At 59.2% G+C, this 18,597-nt stretch overlaps 1 protein-coding gene across 1 annotated transcript; it reads right to left on the bottom strand.

Annotated features, from left to right (window-relative positions):
- Positions 1 to 5,561: 5,561 nt before the first annotated feature.
- On the bottom strand, positions 5,562 to 18,569 carry DCAF11 (DDB1 and CUL4 associated factor 11). Its single transcript, XM_032207207.1, has 13 exons — positions 18,449 to 18,569; positions 16,111 to 16,203; positions 15,941 to 16,026; positions 15,510 to 15,574; positions 14,341 to 14,441; positions 13,030 to 13,176; positions 12,550 to 12,604; positions 11,881 to 12,007; positions 10,576 to 10,761; positions 8,432 to 8,585; positions 7,226 to 7,381; positions 6,397 to 6,503; positions 5,562 to 5,684 (listed from the first exon to the last, which is right to left on the bottom strand). The coding sequence occupies exons 1-13, from the start codon at positions 18,567 to 18,569 to the stop codon at positions 5,580 to 5,582; spliced, it is 1,503 nt and encodes a 500-aa protein (XP_032063098.1). The 3' UTR covers positions 5,562 to 5,579.
- Between the last annotated feature and the right edge of the window lie 28 nt (positions 18,570 to 18,597).

Below are 18,597 nucleotides of genomic sequence, written 5' to 3'. Positions count from 1 at the left end.
GACTGGAGTCTTCTGGGGTCTAGTGGGATCTACTGGGCCATACTGGGGCCTCCTGGGGTCTACTGGGGTCTACTGGGGCCTACTGGAGCCTACTGGGGTCTAGTAGGACCTACTGGGCCATACTGGGGCCTACTAGGGCCTACTGGGGCCTACTGAGACTTACTGGGACCTACTGGAGCCTACTGGGGCCTACTGGGACCTACTGGGCTATACTGGGGCCTACTGGGACCTACTGGTCATACTGGGGTCTAATGGAGCCTACTGGGACCTACTGGGCCATACTGGGACCTACTGGGGTCTACTGGAGCCTACTGAGGCCTACTGGGGCCTACTGGGGCTGTCTGGAGTCTTCTGGGGTCTAGTAGGACCTACTGGGCCATACTGGGGCCTACTGGGGCCTACTGGAGCCTACTGAGGCCTACAGGGGCCTACTGGAGCCTACTGGGGCCCTGTAGAGTTCTACAGCCTCCCCTCAACCTCCCCCAATAAATTTTGGCCTCCCCCCTAAATTTTCCCATTCCCCCCAAACTTTCCCAATCCCCCCCCAACTTTTAGGATCCCCCCCCAAAAAATTTTAGGGTACCCCCCCTAAATTTTGGGGTGTCCCCCCCAAACTTTTGGCCTCCCCCCCCCAAATTTTCACATTTTCCCCCGTATTTTCGCATTTTCCCCAGATTTTCCCATTCCCCCCAAACTTTCCCATTTCCCCCAAACTTTCCCAATTCCCCCCCAACTTTTAGGATCCCCCCAAAAAAAATTTTAGAATCCCCCCAAAAAAATGTTAGGGTCTCCCCCATAAATTTTGGGGTCCCCCCAAATCTTCCCATTCCCCCCAAACTTTGGCATTTCCCCCCAGATTTTCGCATTTTCCCCCAAGTTTTCGCATTTTCCCCAAATTTTCCCAATTCCCCCCCAACTTTTAGGATCCCCCCCAAAAAATTTTAGGGTCTCCCCCATAAATTTTGGGGTCCCCCCAAATCTTCCCATTCCCCCCAAACTTTGGCATTTCCCCCCAGATTTTCGCATTTTCCCCCAAGTTTTTGCATTTTCCCCAAATTTTCCCAATTCCCCCCCAACTTTTAGGATCCCCCCCAAAAAATTTTAGGGTCTCCCCCATAAATTTTGGGGTCCCCCCAAATCTTCCCATTCCCCCCAAACTTTGGCATTTCCCCCCAGATTTTCGCATTTTCCCCAAATTTTCGCATTTTCCCCCAAATTTTCGCATTTTCCCCCAAATTTTTGCATTTTTCCCCAAATTTTCCCAATTCCCCCCAAAAATTTTAGGGTCCCCCCCCGACCCCGACCCCCCGAGGCCTCAACCCCAGGCCGGGCCTCCCCGGGGAGCAGGGGCAGCGGTACCAGAGGCCGTAGGTCAAGGCCCAGGCGGCCCAACCCAGGCCGGCCCCGGCCGCGTTGGCGGCCCAGTGGCAACGATAAGCCAAGGTGGCCACCAGGGCCCCCTGCCACAGCAGCAGGAGGCCGGCGTTGAGGAGGAAGAGGAGGCACAGGGGGGCGGTGGCCACCAGTTTGGGCTCCTCGGTGGCCACTTGGGTGTCGGTGGCCACCCGGTTGTCCCTGGTAGCCATTCTGGTGTCGGTAGCCCACCAGTCGTCCCTGGTAGCCAGCCTGCGGTCAGTAGCCAACCAATCATCTCTGGTAGCCATCCTGCGGTCAGTAGCCAACCAATCATCTCTGGTAGCCCTCCTTCCGTCGGTAGCCATCCACACGTCCCCAGTAGCCCTTCTTCCATCAGTAGCCATCCAGACGTCCCCAGTAGCCCTCCTTCTGTCGGTAGCCACCCAGTCATCTCTGGTAGCCATCCTGCGGTCAGTAGCCATCCAGTCGTCCCTGGTAGCCATCCTGCGGTCACTAGCCATCCAGACATCTTCAGTAGCCCTCCTTCCACCAGTAGCCACCCAGTCATCTCTGGTAGCCACCCTGCGGTCACTAGCCATCCAGTCGTCCCCGGTAGCCCTCCTTCCACCAGTAGCCACCCAGTCGCCTCCAGTAGCCCTCCTTCCTTCGGTAGCCACCCGGGCGTCCCCGCTAGCCCCCCGGGGCGGGTGCAGGAGCCTCCCCAAGGCCCCCAGCTCCTCGCCCAAGCCCAGGCCGCAGAGGACGAGGCCGAAGGCCTGGGGGGACGGGCGGAGGCCGGCGGCGGCCTCCAGGGCGGCGAAGAGGCGGGGGGCGGCGGCGGCCATGACGGTAGCCCCCACGGCTAGCCGGCCGGCCGCCCGCAACAGCGCCCCCCGGCGACCACCCCCCGGCTGGGCCAGGGGGAGGGAGGCCACCAGCAGGGACCCCAAGAGCAGCGCCGTCCAGCGGCCGGCCGAGGCGACGAGGCGGCTGTGGGGCGGGGAGGTGGGGTGAGACCCCATAGGGACCCCATAGGGACCCCATAGAGCCATAGAGACCCCATAGGGACCCATAGACCCCATAGAAATCCCATAGGGACCCATAGACCCATAGAGACCCCATAGAAATCCCACAGACCCCATAGGGACCCATTGACCCCATAGAAATCCCATAGACCCCATAGACCCATAGCGACCCCATAGACCCATAGAAACCCCATAGACCCATAGAGACCCCATAGGGACCCATAGACCCCATAGAAGTCCCATAGACCCCATAGACCCATAGAGACCCCATAGGGACCCATAGACCCCATAGAAGTCCCATAGACCCCATAGAGCCCAAGAGACCCCATAGGGACCCATAGACCCCATAGACCCCATAGAAATCCCATAGACCCATAGAGACCCCATAGAAATCCCGTAGACCCATAGCGACCCCATAGAAATCCCACAGACCCCATAGAAATCCCATAGACCCATAGCGACCCCATAGAAACCCTATAGACCCATAGAGACCCCATAGGGACCCATAGACCCCATAGAAGTCCCATAGACCCCATAGACCCATAGAGACCCCATAGAAGTCCCACAGACCCCATAGACCCATAGAAACCCCATAGAAACCCCATAGATCCATAGAGACCCCATAGGGACCCATAGACCCCATAGGGACCCCATAGACCCCATAGAAACCCCATAGACCCCATAGACCCATAGCGACCCCATAGACCCATAGAGACCCCATAGACCCATAGAGACCCCATAGACCCATAGAGACCCCATAGGGACCCATAGACCCCATAGAAACCCCATAGACCCATAGCGACCCCATAGAAATCCCACAGACCCCATAGAAGTCCCATAGACCCCATAGAGCCCAAGAGACCCCATAGGGACCCATAGACCCCATAGACCCCATAGAAATCCCATAGACCCATAGAGACCCCATAGAAATCCCGTAGACCCATAGCGACCCCATAGAAATCCCACAGACCCCATAGAAATCCCATAGACCCATAGCGACCCCATAGAAACCCTATAGACCCATAGAGACCCCATAGGGACCCATAGACCCCATAGAAGTCCCATAGACCCCATAGACCCATAGAGACCCCATAGAAATCCCACAGACCCCATAGACCCATAGAAACCCCATAGAAACCCCATAGATCCATAGAGACCCCATAGGGACCCATAGACCCCATAGAAATCCCATAGACCCATAGCGACCCCACAGACCCATAGCGACCCCATAGAAACCCCATAGAGCCCCACAGAAACCCCACAGAGCCCCATAACCCCCATAGCGCCCCCCCCATTGCACCCACGCTGCCCCATAGCCCCCAGCCCCATAACCACTCCCCAGCCCCACAGATTCCAGCCCCATAGGTCCCCTGCCCCATAGATCCCAGCCCCATAAATCCCCAGCCCCATAGATCCCAGCCCCATAGATTCCCAGCCCCATAACCACCCCCTCCAGCCCCATAGCTCCCAGCCCCACAACCTCCCCTGCCCCACAGCTCCTGCCCCATAACCACCCCCTCCAGCCCCATAACTCCCCAGCCCCATAAATCCCAGCCCCATAGCTCCCAGCCCCATAGAGCCCTGCCCCATAGATCCCAGCCCCATAGATTCCCAGCCCCACAACCACCCCCTTTGCCCCAAAACCACCCCCCCAGCCCCATAACTCCCCTGCCCCATAGCTCCCAGCCCCACAACCTCCCGCCCCATAGCTCCTGCCCCATAAGTCGCCAGCCCCATAGATTCCCAGCCCCACAACCACCCCCCCTTTGCCCCATAACCACCCCCAAACCCCACAACCAGCCCCACAACCACCCCCTTTTGCCCCATAACCACCCCCTCCAGCCCCATAGCTCCCAGCCCCACAGCTCCTGCCCCATAGCTCCCAGCCCCATAGCTCCCAGCCCCATAGATTCCCAGCCCCACAACCACCCCTTTGCCCCATAACCACCCCAAAACCCCACAACCAGCCCCACAACCACCCCCTTTTGCCCCATAACCACCCCCCCAGCCCCACAACCACCTCCCCCGCCCCATAGATCCTGCCCCCCAACTCACGCCTCCAGCAGGTTGTGGGGCGAGGCCAGCACCCCATGGGGGTCAGCCCCACGGCGTAGGGCCGGCTCCAGCCCCACAAGTGCGGCCACCCCCAAAGCGTGGGCCCGGGCGAAGCCGGGGGTCCCCAGCAGCGCCGCCGCCCCCCGGCTCAGCCCCACAAGTGCCGCCCCACAGCAGCGCCCCACAAGTGCCGCCCCCCAGCTCAGCCCCACAAGTGCTGCCCCACAGAGCCCGCGGAGCCCCACGGCGGCCTCCGCCATGGCGGGGGGGGTGGGGGGGGGGGGGGGGGGGGTGGGGGGGGAGGGGTGTGGGGGGGTGGGGGAGGGGTCGAGGGGGGGTGGGGGAGGGGATGTGGGGGGTGGGGGGGGGAGGGGCAAGGGCGGCTGGAGGGCATGGGGGGGTGGGAGGGGGGTTGGGGGGCGGGGTGGGGGGGTCTTAGGGGGGTGGGGGGGGGATTTAGGGGGTTATGGGGCAGCTATGGGGCAGCTATGGGGCAGCTATGGGGAGATGTGGGGCAGCTATGGGGCAAATACAGGAGGTTATGGGGCAGATGTGGGGCAGAAGTGGGGCAGCTATGGGGCAGATTTAGGGGGATATGGGGCAGATTTAGGGGGGCTATGGGGCTATTTTGGGGGGTTATGGGGTGGATATGGGGCAGATCTGGGGAGATGTGGGGCAGAAAAGGGGCTTCTGGGGCAGATGTGGGGCAGCTATGGGGCAGATATGCAGAGATGTGGGGCAGACGTGGGGCTGGTATGGGGAGATGTGGGGCAGATTTAGGGGGTTATGGGGGGGATTTGGGGGGTTACGGGGCAGATGTGGGGCAGCTATGGGGCAGAATTTGGGGGTTTATGGGGCAGATTTTGGGGGTTATGGGGCAGATTTGGGGAGATGTGGGGCAGAAAAGGGGGGGTTACGGGGGGGGATTTGGGGGGTTATGGGGCAAATATGGGGAGATGTGGGGCAGCTGTGGGGCAGCTATGGGGCAGATTTGGGGGACTTATGGGGCAGCTATGGGGAGATGTGGGGCAGCTATGGGGCAGCCATGGGGCTCGCACCCCCCCCCCCCCCCCCCCCCCCCCCCCCCCCCCCCCCCCCCCCCCCCCCCACAGATGACGTCATCACTTGGGGGTCGCAGGGCTTTTATTGGCCGTGGGGCAGGGGCGCTGTGGGGCGGCCGCCCCCGGCCTCGTCCTCGTCCTCCTGCTCCGGCTCCCGGTAGGCCCAGAGGCGCACGCTCCCGTCCCACTGTGGGGCAGCCCCATAGATCCGTGCCCCATAGATGCCGGACCCATAGGGCCCAGCCCCATAGAGCCCCAGCCCCATAGATCCCAGCCCCATAGATTCCAGCCCCATAGATCCCAGCCCCACAACTCCCCAGCCCCATAGATCCCTGCCCCATAGATGCCAGCCCCATAGATCCCTGCCCCATAGATCCCTGCCCCATACATTCCAGACCCACATATTCCAGCCCCATAGATCCCCCCACCCCATAGACCCCTCCCCTTAAGCCCCTCCCCCTCCCTTAAGTCCCGCCCCCTCCCCCTTAACCCCTCCCCTTAGGCCCTGCCCCCTCCCCCTTTAGCCCCGCCCCCTCCCTTAATCCCTTCCCTTAAGCCCCACCCCTTCCCATAAGCCCCTCCCCCTTAAGCCCCGCCCCCTCCCTTTAAACCCTCCCGTAGGCCCCACCCCCTCCCTTTAGCCCCGCCCCCTCCCTTAATCCCTTTCCTTAAGCCCCACCCCTTCCTGTAAGCCCCTTCCCCTTAAGCCCCGCCCCCTCCCTTTAGCCCCGCCCCCTTCCCCTTAAGCCCCACCCCCTCCCCTTAACCCCTTCCCTTTAACCTCTCCCCTTCCCTTAACCCCTTCCCCTTTAGCCCTGCCCCTTCCCTTAAGCCCCGCCTCCCCTTAAGCCCCGCCCCCTCCCTTAAGCCCCGCCCCCTCCAATTTAAGCCCCGCCCACCGAGGTGCTGGCCAGCTGCCCCCCGTCGGGGTGCCAGCAGACGTCCCGCACGCAGCCCCCGTGATTGGCCAGCCGCCGCACGGCCCGGCCAGTCAGCACGTCGTACACTGAGGGGTGGGAGGGGGCGTGGTCAGCGAGGCCACGCCCCCTCCGTTAAGCCACGCCCCCTTCGTTAAACCACGCCCCTTTCGATTCTCCCCCCTCCCAGCCCATTCATTTGGAGCTAAGCCCCGCCCCCGGCCTTTAAGCCCCGCCCCCAGCCTTTAGACCACGCCCCCAGGCTCTAACCACGCCCTCGGATTTGGCCACGCCCACTCCGTTAAGCCACGCCCCTTTCGTTAAACCTCGCCCCTTTCAATTTGCCCCTACACATTCAATTGGAGCTAAGCCCCGCCCCATCCGTTAAGCCACGCCCCTTCCTATAAGCCACGCCCCTCCTACAGGCCACTCCCCCTCCTTTAAGCCACGCCCCTCCCTTAAACCACGCCCCTTTCGATTTGCCCCCTCCCAGCCCATTCATTTGAAGCTAAGCCCTGCCCCCAACCTTTAGGCCACGCCCCCAGCCTCTAGCCACGCCCCCTTTAGACCACGCCCCCTCGAGCCACACCCCTGAAGCTCCACCCCCTTGAGTCCACGCCCCCTGAAGCCCCACCCCCTTTAAGCCACGCCCCCTGTGGCTCCGCCCCCTCCAGACCACACCGCCTTTTAGACCACGCCCCTTTTGGGCCACGCTACCTGGGGCTCCACCCCCTGAAGCCCCACCCCCTTACGCCCCACCCCCCTCCAGACCACGCCCCCCCCCCCCTTTCAGGCCCCGCCCCCTCCTCACCCAGCACCGCCCCCGAGGCGCAGCCGGTGCCCAGGTAGAGCCCGCCCCCTGGGCCGGGGGGCGGGGCCAGGCGGCAGCGAATCAGCGTGTGCAGCACCGCGTGGCCCCGGTACGTCAGCAGGGAGCTGTCCCCCGGCAGCGGCGCCGTCGCCATGGCTACCGGGAAAAGGGGGAGGGGCTAAGGGAAAGGGGGCGGGGCCTGGGGGGGGGCCCACAGACCCCATAGGGACCCATAGGGAGCCATAGGACCCATAGACCCCATAGGGACCTATAGGGACCCCATAGGACCCATAGGACCCATAGGGGCCTATAGACCCTATAGGGATCCATAGAGACCCCATAGACCCCATAGGGACCTATAGGGCCCCATAGACCCCATAGAGACCCCATAGGGACCTATAGGGCCCCATAGAGCCCTATAGGGCCCCATAGCACCCTATAGACCCCATAGACCCCCTAGACCCTATAGAGACCCCATAGGACCCATAGGGACCTATAGGGACCCATAGGGACCTATAGGACCCATAGACCCCATAGGGACCTATAGAGACCCATAGGGACCCATAGACCCCATAGACTCCATAGACCCCATAGAGACCCCATAGGACCCATAGAGACCCATAGGGACCCATAATGACCCCATAGAGCCCCCCACGCACCCCATAACCACCTCCAACCACCCCAAACCACCCCATAACCACCCCAAAACCACCCCATAGTGACCCATAACCACCCCATAACCCCCCCTGACCCCATAACCACCCCATAACCACCCCAAAACCACCCCATAACCCCCCGGCCCCACATCTCACCCCGGCGCGGGGCGCGTTGCCAGCCCATAGTGACCCATAACCACCCCAAACCACCCCATAACCACCTCCAACCACCCCATAGGGACCTCCAACCACCCCAAAACCACCCCATAACCACCCCAAACCCCCCATAATGACCCCCAACCACCCCATAGGGACCCATAACCACCCCAAACCACCCCTAAACCACCCCATAACCACCCCAAACCCCCCCATAATGACCCATAACCACCCCATAATGACCCATAACCACCCCATAGTGACCCATAACCACCCCATAACCACCCCAAACCACCCCATAATGACCCATAACCACCCCATAATGACCCCCAACCACCCCATAACCCCCCCTGACCCCATAACCACCCCATAACCCCCCGGCCCCACATCTCACCCCGGCGCGGGGCGCGTTGCCAGCGGTAATCCCAACTCTGCCGGGCCACGGCGCGCCGGGCGGCCGCCAAGCCCCCCGGCCCCGCCGGGCGCCGCAGGTCCCAGAGTTTGGCCGTCTGGTCCTTGGAGTTGGTCACCAGGTAGCGCCCGTCACCCTATAGGAGGGGACGGGGCGGTGACGTCACGGGGGAGGTCATCGGGGGCGAGGGACGGCAAGTTTGGGGTCAACGGGGCGAAAAACGGCAAGATTGGGGTCAACGGGGTGAGGAATGGCAAGTTTGGGGTCAATGGGGCGAGGAATGTCATATTTGGGGTCAATGGGGTGAAAAATATCAAGATTGGGGTCAATGGGGTGAAAAATATCAAGATTGGGGTCAACAGGGTGAAGAACGTCAAGATTGGGGTCAATGGGGTGAAGAACGTCAAGATTGGGGTCATCATGGTTGAGAAACGTCAAGGTAGGGGTCAACGGGGTGAAGAACGTCATATTTGGGGTCAATGGGGTGAAAAATGTCAAGATTGGGGTCAATGGGGTGAAAAATATCAAGATTGGGGTCAATGGGGTGAAGAACATCAAGATTGGGGTCATCAAGGGTGGTAGAACCATGAGGAACGGCAAGTTTGGGGTCAACGGGGTGAGGAACGGCATTTTTGGGGTCAACGGGGTGAAAAATATCAAGATTGGGGTCAATGGGGTGAAAAATGTCAAGATTGGGGTCAATGGGGTGAAGAACGTCAAGATTGGGGTCGTCATGGTTGAGGAACGTCATATTTGGGGTCAATGGGGTGAGGAATGTCAAGGTTGGGGTCATTGGGGTGAAAAATGTCAAGATTGGGGTCAACGGGGTGAGGAACGGCAAGTTTGGGGTCAACGGGGCGGAAAAATGTCAAGATTGGGGTCAATGGGGTGAAGAACGTCAAGATTGGGGTCATCATGGTTGAGGAACGTCAATGTAGGGGTCAATGGGGTGAAGAACGTCATATTTGGGGTCAACGGGGTGAAAAATATCAAGATTGGGGTCAACAGGGTGAAAAATATCAAGATTGGGGTCAACCGGGGTGAAGAACATCAAGATTGGGGTCATCAAGGGTGGTAGAACCATGAGGAACGGCAAGTTTGGGGTCAACGGGGTGAGGAACGGCATTTTTGGGGTCAACGGGGTGAAAAATATCAAGATTGGGGTCAATGGGGTGAAAAATGTCAAGATTGGGGTCAATGGGGTGAAGAACGTCAAGATTGGGGTCATCATGGTTGAGAAACGTCAAGGTAGGGGTCAATGGGGTGAAGAACGTCATATTTGGGGTCAATGGGGTGAAAAATGTCAAGATTGGGGTCAATGGGGTGAAAAATATCAAGATTGGGGTCAATGGGGTGAAAAACGTCAAGATTGGGGTCATCGCGGTCAATAGAACCATGAGGAACGTCACATTTGGGGTCAATGGGGTGAAGAACGTCAAAATTGGGGTCAACGGGGTGAGGAATGTCAAAATTGGGGTCAATGGGGTGAAGAACATCAAGATTGGGGTCAACGGGGTGAAAAATATCAAGATTGGGGTCAATGGGGTGAAAAACGTCAAGATTGGGGTCAATGGAGTGAAAAACATCATATTTGAGGTCAATGGGGTGAAAAACGTCAAGATTGGGGTCGTCATGGTCAATAGAACCCCATATCCCCTCCCAGTCCCTCCCAGTCCCTCCCAGTCCCTCCCAACCCCTCCCAATCCCCTCCCAGTCCCTCCCAGTCCCTCCCAGTCCCCCCATAACCCCTCCCAGTCCCCCCATATCCCCTCCCAGCCCCTCCCAGTATATCCCAGTCTCCCCATATCCCCTCCCAACCCCCCCCAATCCCCTCCCAGTCCCTCCCAGTATCCCCCAATCCCTTCCCAGTCCCTCCCAGTCCCCTCCCAGTATATCCCAGTATCCCCCAATCCCCTCCCAGTCCCTCCCAATCCCCTCCCAGTATATCCCAGTCTCCCCATACCCCCTCCCAGTCCCTCCCAATCCCCTCCCAACCCCCTCCCAGTCCCTCCCAGTATCCCCCAATCCCCTCCCAGTCCCATTCAGCTCCCCCATATCCCCTCCCAACCCCTCCCAATCCCCTCCCAGCCCCTCCCAGTCCCTCCCAGTCCCTCCCAGTCACCCACCCGGGGGTGCAGGAAGGTGACCCCGTCGCGGTGCCCCGCCAGGACCCCCACTGGTTCGGGGCGCTCCTGGCGCAGGCAGCGGCGGTCCCAGGCCCGGCAGACGGCGTCGTCGCCCCCCGACAGCAGGAGGTGGCCCCCGGCGTCCCCCAGCGCCACCGCGTTCACGTCGTCCTCGTGGGCGGGGACCTGTTTGGGGGCACTTTAGGAGTTTTTGACGATTTTTGGCAGGTTTAGGCGATTTTTGGCTTTTTTTGGCGTTTTTTTGGCATTTTTTGGCGTTTTTTTGGCATTTTTTGGCGTTTTTTTGGGGCATTTTTTGGCGTTTTTTTGGCGTCTTTGGGGGTTGCTTGTGGGTTTTTTGGCATCTATGTTTTTTTTTTAGCGTTTTTTGGCGTTTTTAGGCGTTTTTTGTTTTTTTTTTTTGGTGGTTTTTGGCGGTATTTTTAGCGTTTTCTGGCGTTTTGTTTTTTTTTTGGTGTTTTTTTTTCTGGTATTTTTTGGCGTTTTATGGCGTTTTTCTAGCGATTTTTGGCATTTTTTTGGCGGTTTTTTGGCGGGTTTTGGCGTTTTTTTTAGCGTTTTCTGGCATTTTGGTTTTTTTTGGTGTTTTTTCTGGTATTTTTTGGCTTTTTTTGGCACTTTTTTTAGCGTTTTTTGGCGTTATTTTGGCGGTTTTTTGGCGTTTTTTTGGCGTTTTTTTGGCGGTTTTTGGCGTTTTTTGGCGTTTTTTTGGCGTTTTTTGGCTTTTTTTTTTTCATTTTTTGGCGTTTTTTGGCGTTTTTAAGCGTTTTTTTTTGGCTTTTTTTTAGCGTTTTTTGGCGTTTTTTTGGTGTTTTTTTGGCGTTTTTTGGCGTTTTTTGTTGGTTTTTTTTTGGCGTTTTGGGGGTTTTGGGGTTATTTGTTTTTTGTTTTTTGTTTTTTTTTTCCATTATTTTGTGTTTTTGGGGGGGTTGGGGGCTTTTGGGGGTCACGGGGGGGACATTTGGGGTATGCGGGGACCCACTGGGATGTTCTGGCACCCATAATGGCCACCAGTAGCCAACTGGGAGCTGTGGTGGCCACCGGGACCCCATAACCCTCTATGGGGTCACCGTGACCCTATAACAATCTATGGGGCCACCACGTGATCTATGGGGCCACCACCACCCAACCACAATCTATGGGGCCACCATGACCCCAAAATGATCTATGGGGCCACCCCGACCCCATAACCATCTATGGGGCCACCGGGCGATCTATGGGGCCACTGGGCGATCTATGGGGCCACCCCGCCCCACAACCCCGCCCCCCGGCCGTGGGGCTGACCCGTAGGACGCGGCGCTGGACCTCGCGGTCGTAGACGTAGACGCAGCCGTCGTTGGCGCCCCCCAGGACCTCGCGCCCGTCCGGCCCCACCGCCAGCGAGAAGACGGCGAAGCGGCGCTCCTCCGGCCTGTGGGGCGGCCCCATAAGTCCTCCAGGACGCCCCATAAGTCCTCCAGGTCCTCCAGGCCACCCCATGGACCTCCAGACCGCCCCATAAGTCCTCCAGGCCGCCCCATAAGTCCTCCAGACCACCCCACGGACCTCCAGGCCACCCCACAAGTCCTCCAGGCCGCCCCATGGACCTCCAGACCACCCCATGGACCTCCAGACCGCCCCATAAGTCCTCCAGGCCACCCCATAAGTCCTCCAGGCCGCCCCATGGACCTCCAGACCACCCCATGGACCTCCAGACCGCCCCATAAGTCCTCCAGGCCACCCCATAAGTCCTCCAGGCCGCCCCATGGACCTCCAGGGACCTCCAGGGACCTCCTTGGGCCTCCAACCCGCCCCATTGACCTCCAACTTGACCTATTGACCTCTACCTTGACCCCTTGACCTCCAACTTGACCCCTTGACCTCCAACTTGACCCCTTGACCTCTACCTTGACCTTTTGACCTCTACCTTGACCCATGGACCTCCAGGGGCCTCCACCCCGCCCCTGGGCCCACCTGAGGTCGAGCGCCGTGTGGTTGTCTCCGTCCCCGTAGATGTCGTAGACGTGGACTGGGGAAAGGGAGGGGCCAGAAGTGGGCGGGGCACGTTTAGCCACGCCCCCTTTATCATTTATCCCCACCTCCTCCTGCCCGTAAGCCACGCCCCCAAGCCACGCCTCCACGTTGCCCAAGCACAAGGTCAACGGCGTTGGGTCTACCATTGGTCTACCACCAAGCTCCACCCCCTTTCCCAAGCCCCCCCCCTTTCCCCAAGCCACGCCCACTTCCCTAAGCCCCTCCCACTCCCCCAAGCCCCTCCCCTTCCATCAAGCCCCGCCCCCTTTCCATAAGCCCCTCCCCCTAGCCTTGACCCAACGCAAGACGGTCAACGGCGTTGGGTCTTGAGCTCTACCACCAAGCTCCACCCCCTTCCCCAAGCCCCGCCCCTTTTCCCCAAGCCCCGCCCACTCCCCCCAAGCCCCGCCCCTCGCTCACTGTAGTCGGACCAGCTGGAGTAGAGGCACTGGGAGGCGTCGGGGCTGAAGGCCACGTCCAAGATGCTCCAACCAACGTCGCGGCCCCGCGTCGACCGCAGCAGCCGCAGGGCCTGGCCCCGGCACGTGTACACCCGCAGGGTCTGGTCTGTGGCACTGGTGGTCACGGCAAACCCCCCAAAATCCCCAAATCCCTCCCCAAAATCCCCAAATCCCCCCAAATTCCCCAAAATCCCCCAAAATGCTGCTTTTTCCCCAGCGAAATGCTGCTTTGTGCGCCTGAAATAGGCATTTTCCCGCCCAAAATACGCCAAAATGCACTTTTCTGACTCCAAGTTGAGCTTTTCCCACCAGAAATGGAGTTTTTCTCACTCAAAATACCCCAAAAAGCACTTTCTCCTGTCAAAATACCGCTTTGCACGCCCAAAATAGAGGTTTTTCCCACCCAAAATAGGTCAAAATGCGCTTTTCTGACTCCAAATTGAGCTTTTCCCACCCGAAATAGAGGTTTTCTTCCTCAAACTGGCTCAAAAGGCAATTTTCCCAATCAAAATTAAGCTTTGCCTGCCCAAAATGCTGTTCTACTCACCCAAAATACACCCTTGGCACTTTTCCCACCTAAAATAGAGCTCTTTTCACCCAAATTACCACTTTGGGAGCCCAAAATACGGATTTTCCTGCTCAAAATAGCTCAAAAGGCAATTTTCCCACCCAAAATAGAGTTTTTCTCAGCGAAAATACGGCTTCTCTTATTCAAAATAGCTCAAAAAGCCATTTTCCCACTGAAAATTGCACTTTGCGTATCAAAATTGAGCTTTTCTCACCCAAAACACCCCAAAAGCCTCCCTTTTCAATCAAAAAAAGTGCTTTCTCTTTCTCAAATAGCCCAAAATGGGCTTTTTCCAACCAAAATATTGTTTGGTTGTCCATAATCCTGCTCTTCCCACCCAAAATTGCTAAAAACCAACTTTTTTCTCTAAAAATACCACTTTTTGCTGCCTGATATACCCCAAAATTCATTTTTTCTGCCAAATAGCCCAGTTTTCCTGCTAAATCTACCAATTTTCCTGCCCCAAAATACCCCTTTTCTTCCCCTTTTCCATCCAAAACACCACTTTTCCCCCTAAGAAGACCCAAAACCCTTCTTTTTCACCCCAAAACCATTTCCTACCCCAAACCCATCATTTCCCCCCAAAAAACAACAAAAAACCTCACTTTTCTCCCCCCAAACCCTGCGTTTTTCTCCCCAAAGCCCCTCCCTACACCCCTGCGCCCTGTTTTTTCCCCAAAACCCCCTTTTTCGCCCCAAAACCTTGGCAGGTGGACACGAAGAGCTTGCCGTCGTCGGAGAAGATGCCGCAGAACGCCTTCTGCGGGTAGGACTCCACCGCCACCACGTGATTGGGCAGGAAGCTGGGGGGCGGGGCCAGCGTGGGGGCGGGGCCTCAGAAAGCCCCGCCCAGCGGCACCGCCTCCAGGCCTCCAGGGAGTCAACCCAATGTCTCTATGGTCAATGACTCTATGGTCAACCCAACATCTCTATGGTCAACATCTCTATGGTCAACCCAACGTCTCTACGGTCCTCCCAACATCTCTATAGTCAACATCTCTATGGTCAACATCTCTATGGTCAACCCCACGTCTCTATGGTCAACCCAACGTCTTTATGGTCATCCCAACGTCTCTATGGTCAACTCAACGACTCTATGGTCAACAACTCTATGGTGAACATCTCTATGGTCAACTCTACGTCTTTATGGTCATGCCAACATCTCTATGGTCATCCCAACGTCTCTATGGTCATCGTCTCTATGGTGAACCCAACATCTCTATGGTCAAGGTCTCTATGGTCAACCCAATGTCTCTATGGTCCTCTCAATGTCTCTATGGTCAACGTCTCTATGATCAACGTCTCTATGGTCAACCCAACGTCTTTATGGTCGTCCCAACATCTCTATGGTCATCCCAATGTCTTTATGGTCCTCCCAACATCTCTATGGTCAACAACTCTATGGTCAACGTCTCTATGGTCAACCCAACATCTCTATGGTCAACCCAATGACTTTATAGTCAACCCAATGTCTCTATGGTCATCGTCTCTATGGTCAACATCTTTATGGTCAACCCAACGTCTCTATGGTCAACCCAACATCTCTATGGTAAACCCAACATCTTTATGGTCCTTCTAACATCTCTATGGTCATGCCAACATCTCCATGGTCAACATCTCTATGGTCAATGTCTCTATGGTCATGCCAACGTCTCTATGGTCAACCCAATGTCTCTATGATCATCCCATCTCTATGGTCAAGGTCTCTATGGTCAACCCAACATCCCTATGACCTCCCAAGCCCTCCCACGCCCCCATACATGACCCCTCCCCCCCCACATGACTCCTCCCCCCCCGACATGACCCCTCCCCCTCCCACGTGACCCCTCCCCCCCCACGTGACCCCTCCCACATGCCCCTCCCCCACTCACTGCTCCCCCAGCCGCGCCTTCTCCCCCGCCGAGAAGCTCCCGGCCCGGCACCGGCCCCACTCGCGCTGCAGGGACCCAAAATCGCAGGGTTTCAGCCCAAAAAAACCCCTTTCTCCCCCCAGACCCCTTAAACTCCATTTTTTCACCCAAAATGCCCCCAAATCCCCATTTTTCCCCCAAAAAACCCCCTTTCTCACCCCAAACCCCCTTAAACTCCATTTTTTCACCCAAAATGCCCCAAATCCCTATTTTTCCCCCCAAACCCCATTTTTCCCCCCCAAAAAAAACCCAAAACTCCATTTTTTCACCCGAAATGCCCCAAAATCCCCGTTTTTCCCCCAAAACCCCCTTTCTCCCCCCAAACCCCTAAAACTCCATTTTTTCGCCCCAAATGCCCCAAAATCGCCCTTTTTCGCCCCAAAACCCCTCACCTGCCGGATCAGCCGGGGGACGTTCCTCTCGCAGCCCCGCCCCCCGGCCAGCTCAAGCTCCGCCCTCAGCTCATGCTCCTCCAATGCTGATTGGATGAGAAAAAGGGCTCAGGGGGCGTGGCCACCTCCAGGCCACGCCCCCCTTCTCGAAGCCACGCCCCCTGGGTTACCCGGGGGGGCGGGGGCAGTGGTGGTGACGTCATCGCCGGTGACATCATCGCTGTCGTCATCGTCCGAGGGGTCCTGGGGGGGGGCCCTGGCCCCTAAAAGGAAGGGGGGAGGGGTCCCAAGATGCTTTGCGGCCCCAAAAAGCGCCAGATTTGCCCCAAAATCCCCACAGAGCCCAAAATCCCTTAAATTGACCCCAAATCACCCGAAATTAGCCCAAATCCCACCAAAGGACCCCTAAATGCCCCCCCACCCCCCCCAACACCCCTGCATAGCCCCCCCATATCCCCCATAAAGACCCCAAAACCCCCCAAATTCACCCCAAACCCCCCATAAGCCCCCCAAAAGACCCCAAAACCCCTCAAATTCACCCCAAACCCCCCCATATCCCCCCAACCCCCCCCATAGCCCCCCATAGCCCCCCCAATTTCCCCCATAACCCCCCCATCTCCCCCCATAACCCCCCCAAATCCCCCATAAAGTTCCCAAAACCCCCCAATTTCACCCCAAAACCCCCATAACCCCCGTAACCCCCCCATAACCCCCCCCATTTCCCCCATAACCCCCCCATCTCCCCCCATCTCCCCCCATCTCCCCCCTAAAGCCCCCAAACCCCCCAAATTCACCCCAAACCCCCCCATAACCCCCCCAAACCCCCCCAAAAGACCCCAAAACCCCCCAAATTCACCCCAACCCCCCCCCTTTTCCCACCTCCTCAGCAGCGCCTCCAGCACCTGGGCCAGGTCCACGTCGCCCCCCCCCCCCCCTCCCCCCCCTCCCCTCCCCCTCCCCCCCCCTTCCTCTTCCTCCTCCTCTTCCTCCTCTTCCTCCTCCTCATGGGGGGGGCGGTTTCGCCCCTCCCCCCCCGCGCTGCTGCTGCTCCGCGACCCCATCTGCGGGGGGGGGGAAAGGGGGGACCCCCACGGTTGCCATGGCAACGGGAGCCTTCCCCTCCCCCCCCCGGTTTTCCTGGAAAACGCCCCAAAATCCGCCCCCCCCCCCCCCTTCCCCTTCCAATTGTGCGCGGCCCCTTTAAGAGCAGCCTCCCCCCGTCGCCATGGCAACCGCGCTCCCCCCGCCCCTACCCGGTAACCATAGCAACCGCGCTCCCCCCCTCCCCTATTGGGTAACCATGGCAACCCCCGCGCCGCGGCAGCCAATAGGAAGCCGCGCAGCGCCCCCCCCCCCGCCTAAAGGCCCCACGTGGGGCTGGGGGCTGCGGCACCGCCCCCCCCTCGCCACGCAGCCAATCAGGAAGCGCGCGGTGGAGCCGCTGGGCCAATCAGGAGGCGCCCCCGCCCCCTCCCCTCACCTCGGTCTCCGCGGGTTGTTTACGCCGCGAGGGCGGAAGTGGGCGTGGCTTAAAGGGGAAAAAAGGGGCGGGGACGGAGAGGAGCGCGCTGATTGGGCGCCGCGCGGGTGGTGCCGATTGGCTGAGGGGAGCCGCGCGCTGATTGGCTGCAGGGGGTCACGTGGTGGGCGGGGCCCCGCCCGCGCCCTTGGGAGGACGCGGAAGGGCACAGAGCAGCGGTGACGTCACATCCGGGGTACTTCCGGGTTGGTTTTATTGGTCCGTTGCGCCCCCGGGGGCGGGGCTTGCGGCATGGGAACAGCCAATGGGGGAGCAGGGAGCGAGGTCAGCCCGAGGGCAGCCAATCAGGGGCGGGAGGAGGCGGGGCGCGCGGCAGCCAATGGGAAGCGAGCTTGGATCCAGGAAGTGGCTGCTGATTGGCTGGGGGAGGGGGTGGGGCGTTGGGGGGCGGGGATTGGCTGAGGGGGTCACGTGGGCGGGGCAACGGGGGGCTGCGGTTGGCCAATGAGCTCAGGGGAGCGGCCAATGGGAGCCTGGGGCTGGGTTTTTGGGCCAATGGGGGGGGGGAGGAGGCACACAGGAAATGACGTCAGCCAAGATGGCCGCCAGGGGGCGTCCCACAGCCAATAGGGAGGCAGGCAGCCAATCAGGAGGGAGGGTGGAGCCGTCAGCCAATCAGGAGGCAGGTGGAGAAGCCAGGACTTCGGGCAGCCAATGGCGATGCAGAGCGAGGGTCACGTGACAACAAGATGGCCGCCGTGATGGGAAGGTGGCGACCAAGATGGCCGCCGGGTCGCCCAACCCCTCCCCCACTATGGGTGGCCACCACCTTGGGGCCACCGAGAAGCCAAGATGGCCGCCAGGCACCCAAGATGGCCGCCAGCCAAGATGGCCACCAGCCAAGATGGCCGCCAGGCACCCAAGATGGCCGCCAGGCACTTCCTGGTAGCCAACACCCTGAAGATGGTGGCCACTCAAGCTGGTGGCCACCAATGGGTGGAGGTCTACCAGTTAAGATGGCCGCCAACCAAGATGGCCGACTGCCAAGATGGCCACCAGGCATCCAAGATGGCCGCCAAGCACCCCGGCGGCCATTTTCCTGGTAGCCAACCCCCCAAAGATGGTAGCCACCACCCCCAGGGCCACCATCTTGCGCCGTTCAGCCAACCACGTTGAC

Source organism: Aythya fuligula, unplaced genomic scaffold, assembly GCF_009819795.1.
Source record: "Aythya fuligula isolate bAytFul2 unplaced genomic scaffold, bAytFul2.pri scaffold_54_arrow_ctg1, whole genome shotgun sequence".
In the NCBI taxonomy this organism is placed as follows: domain Eukaryota; kingdom Metazoa; phylum Chordata; class Aves; order Anseriformes; family Anatidae; genus Aythya; species Aythya fuligula.
Note: the sequence above shows the minus strand (reverse complement) of the source record. Positions and strands in the feature narration are given on the sequence as shown.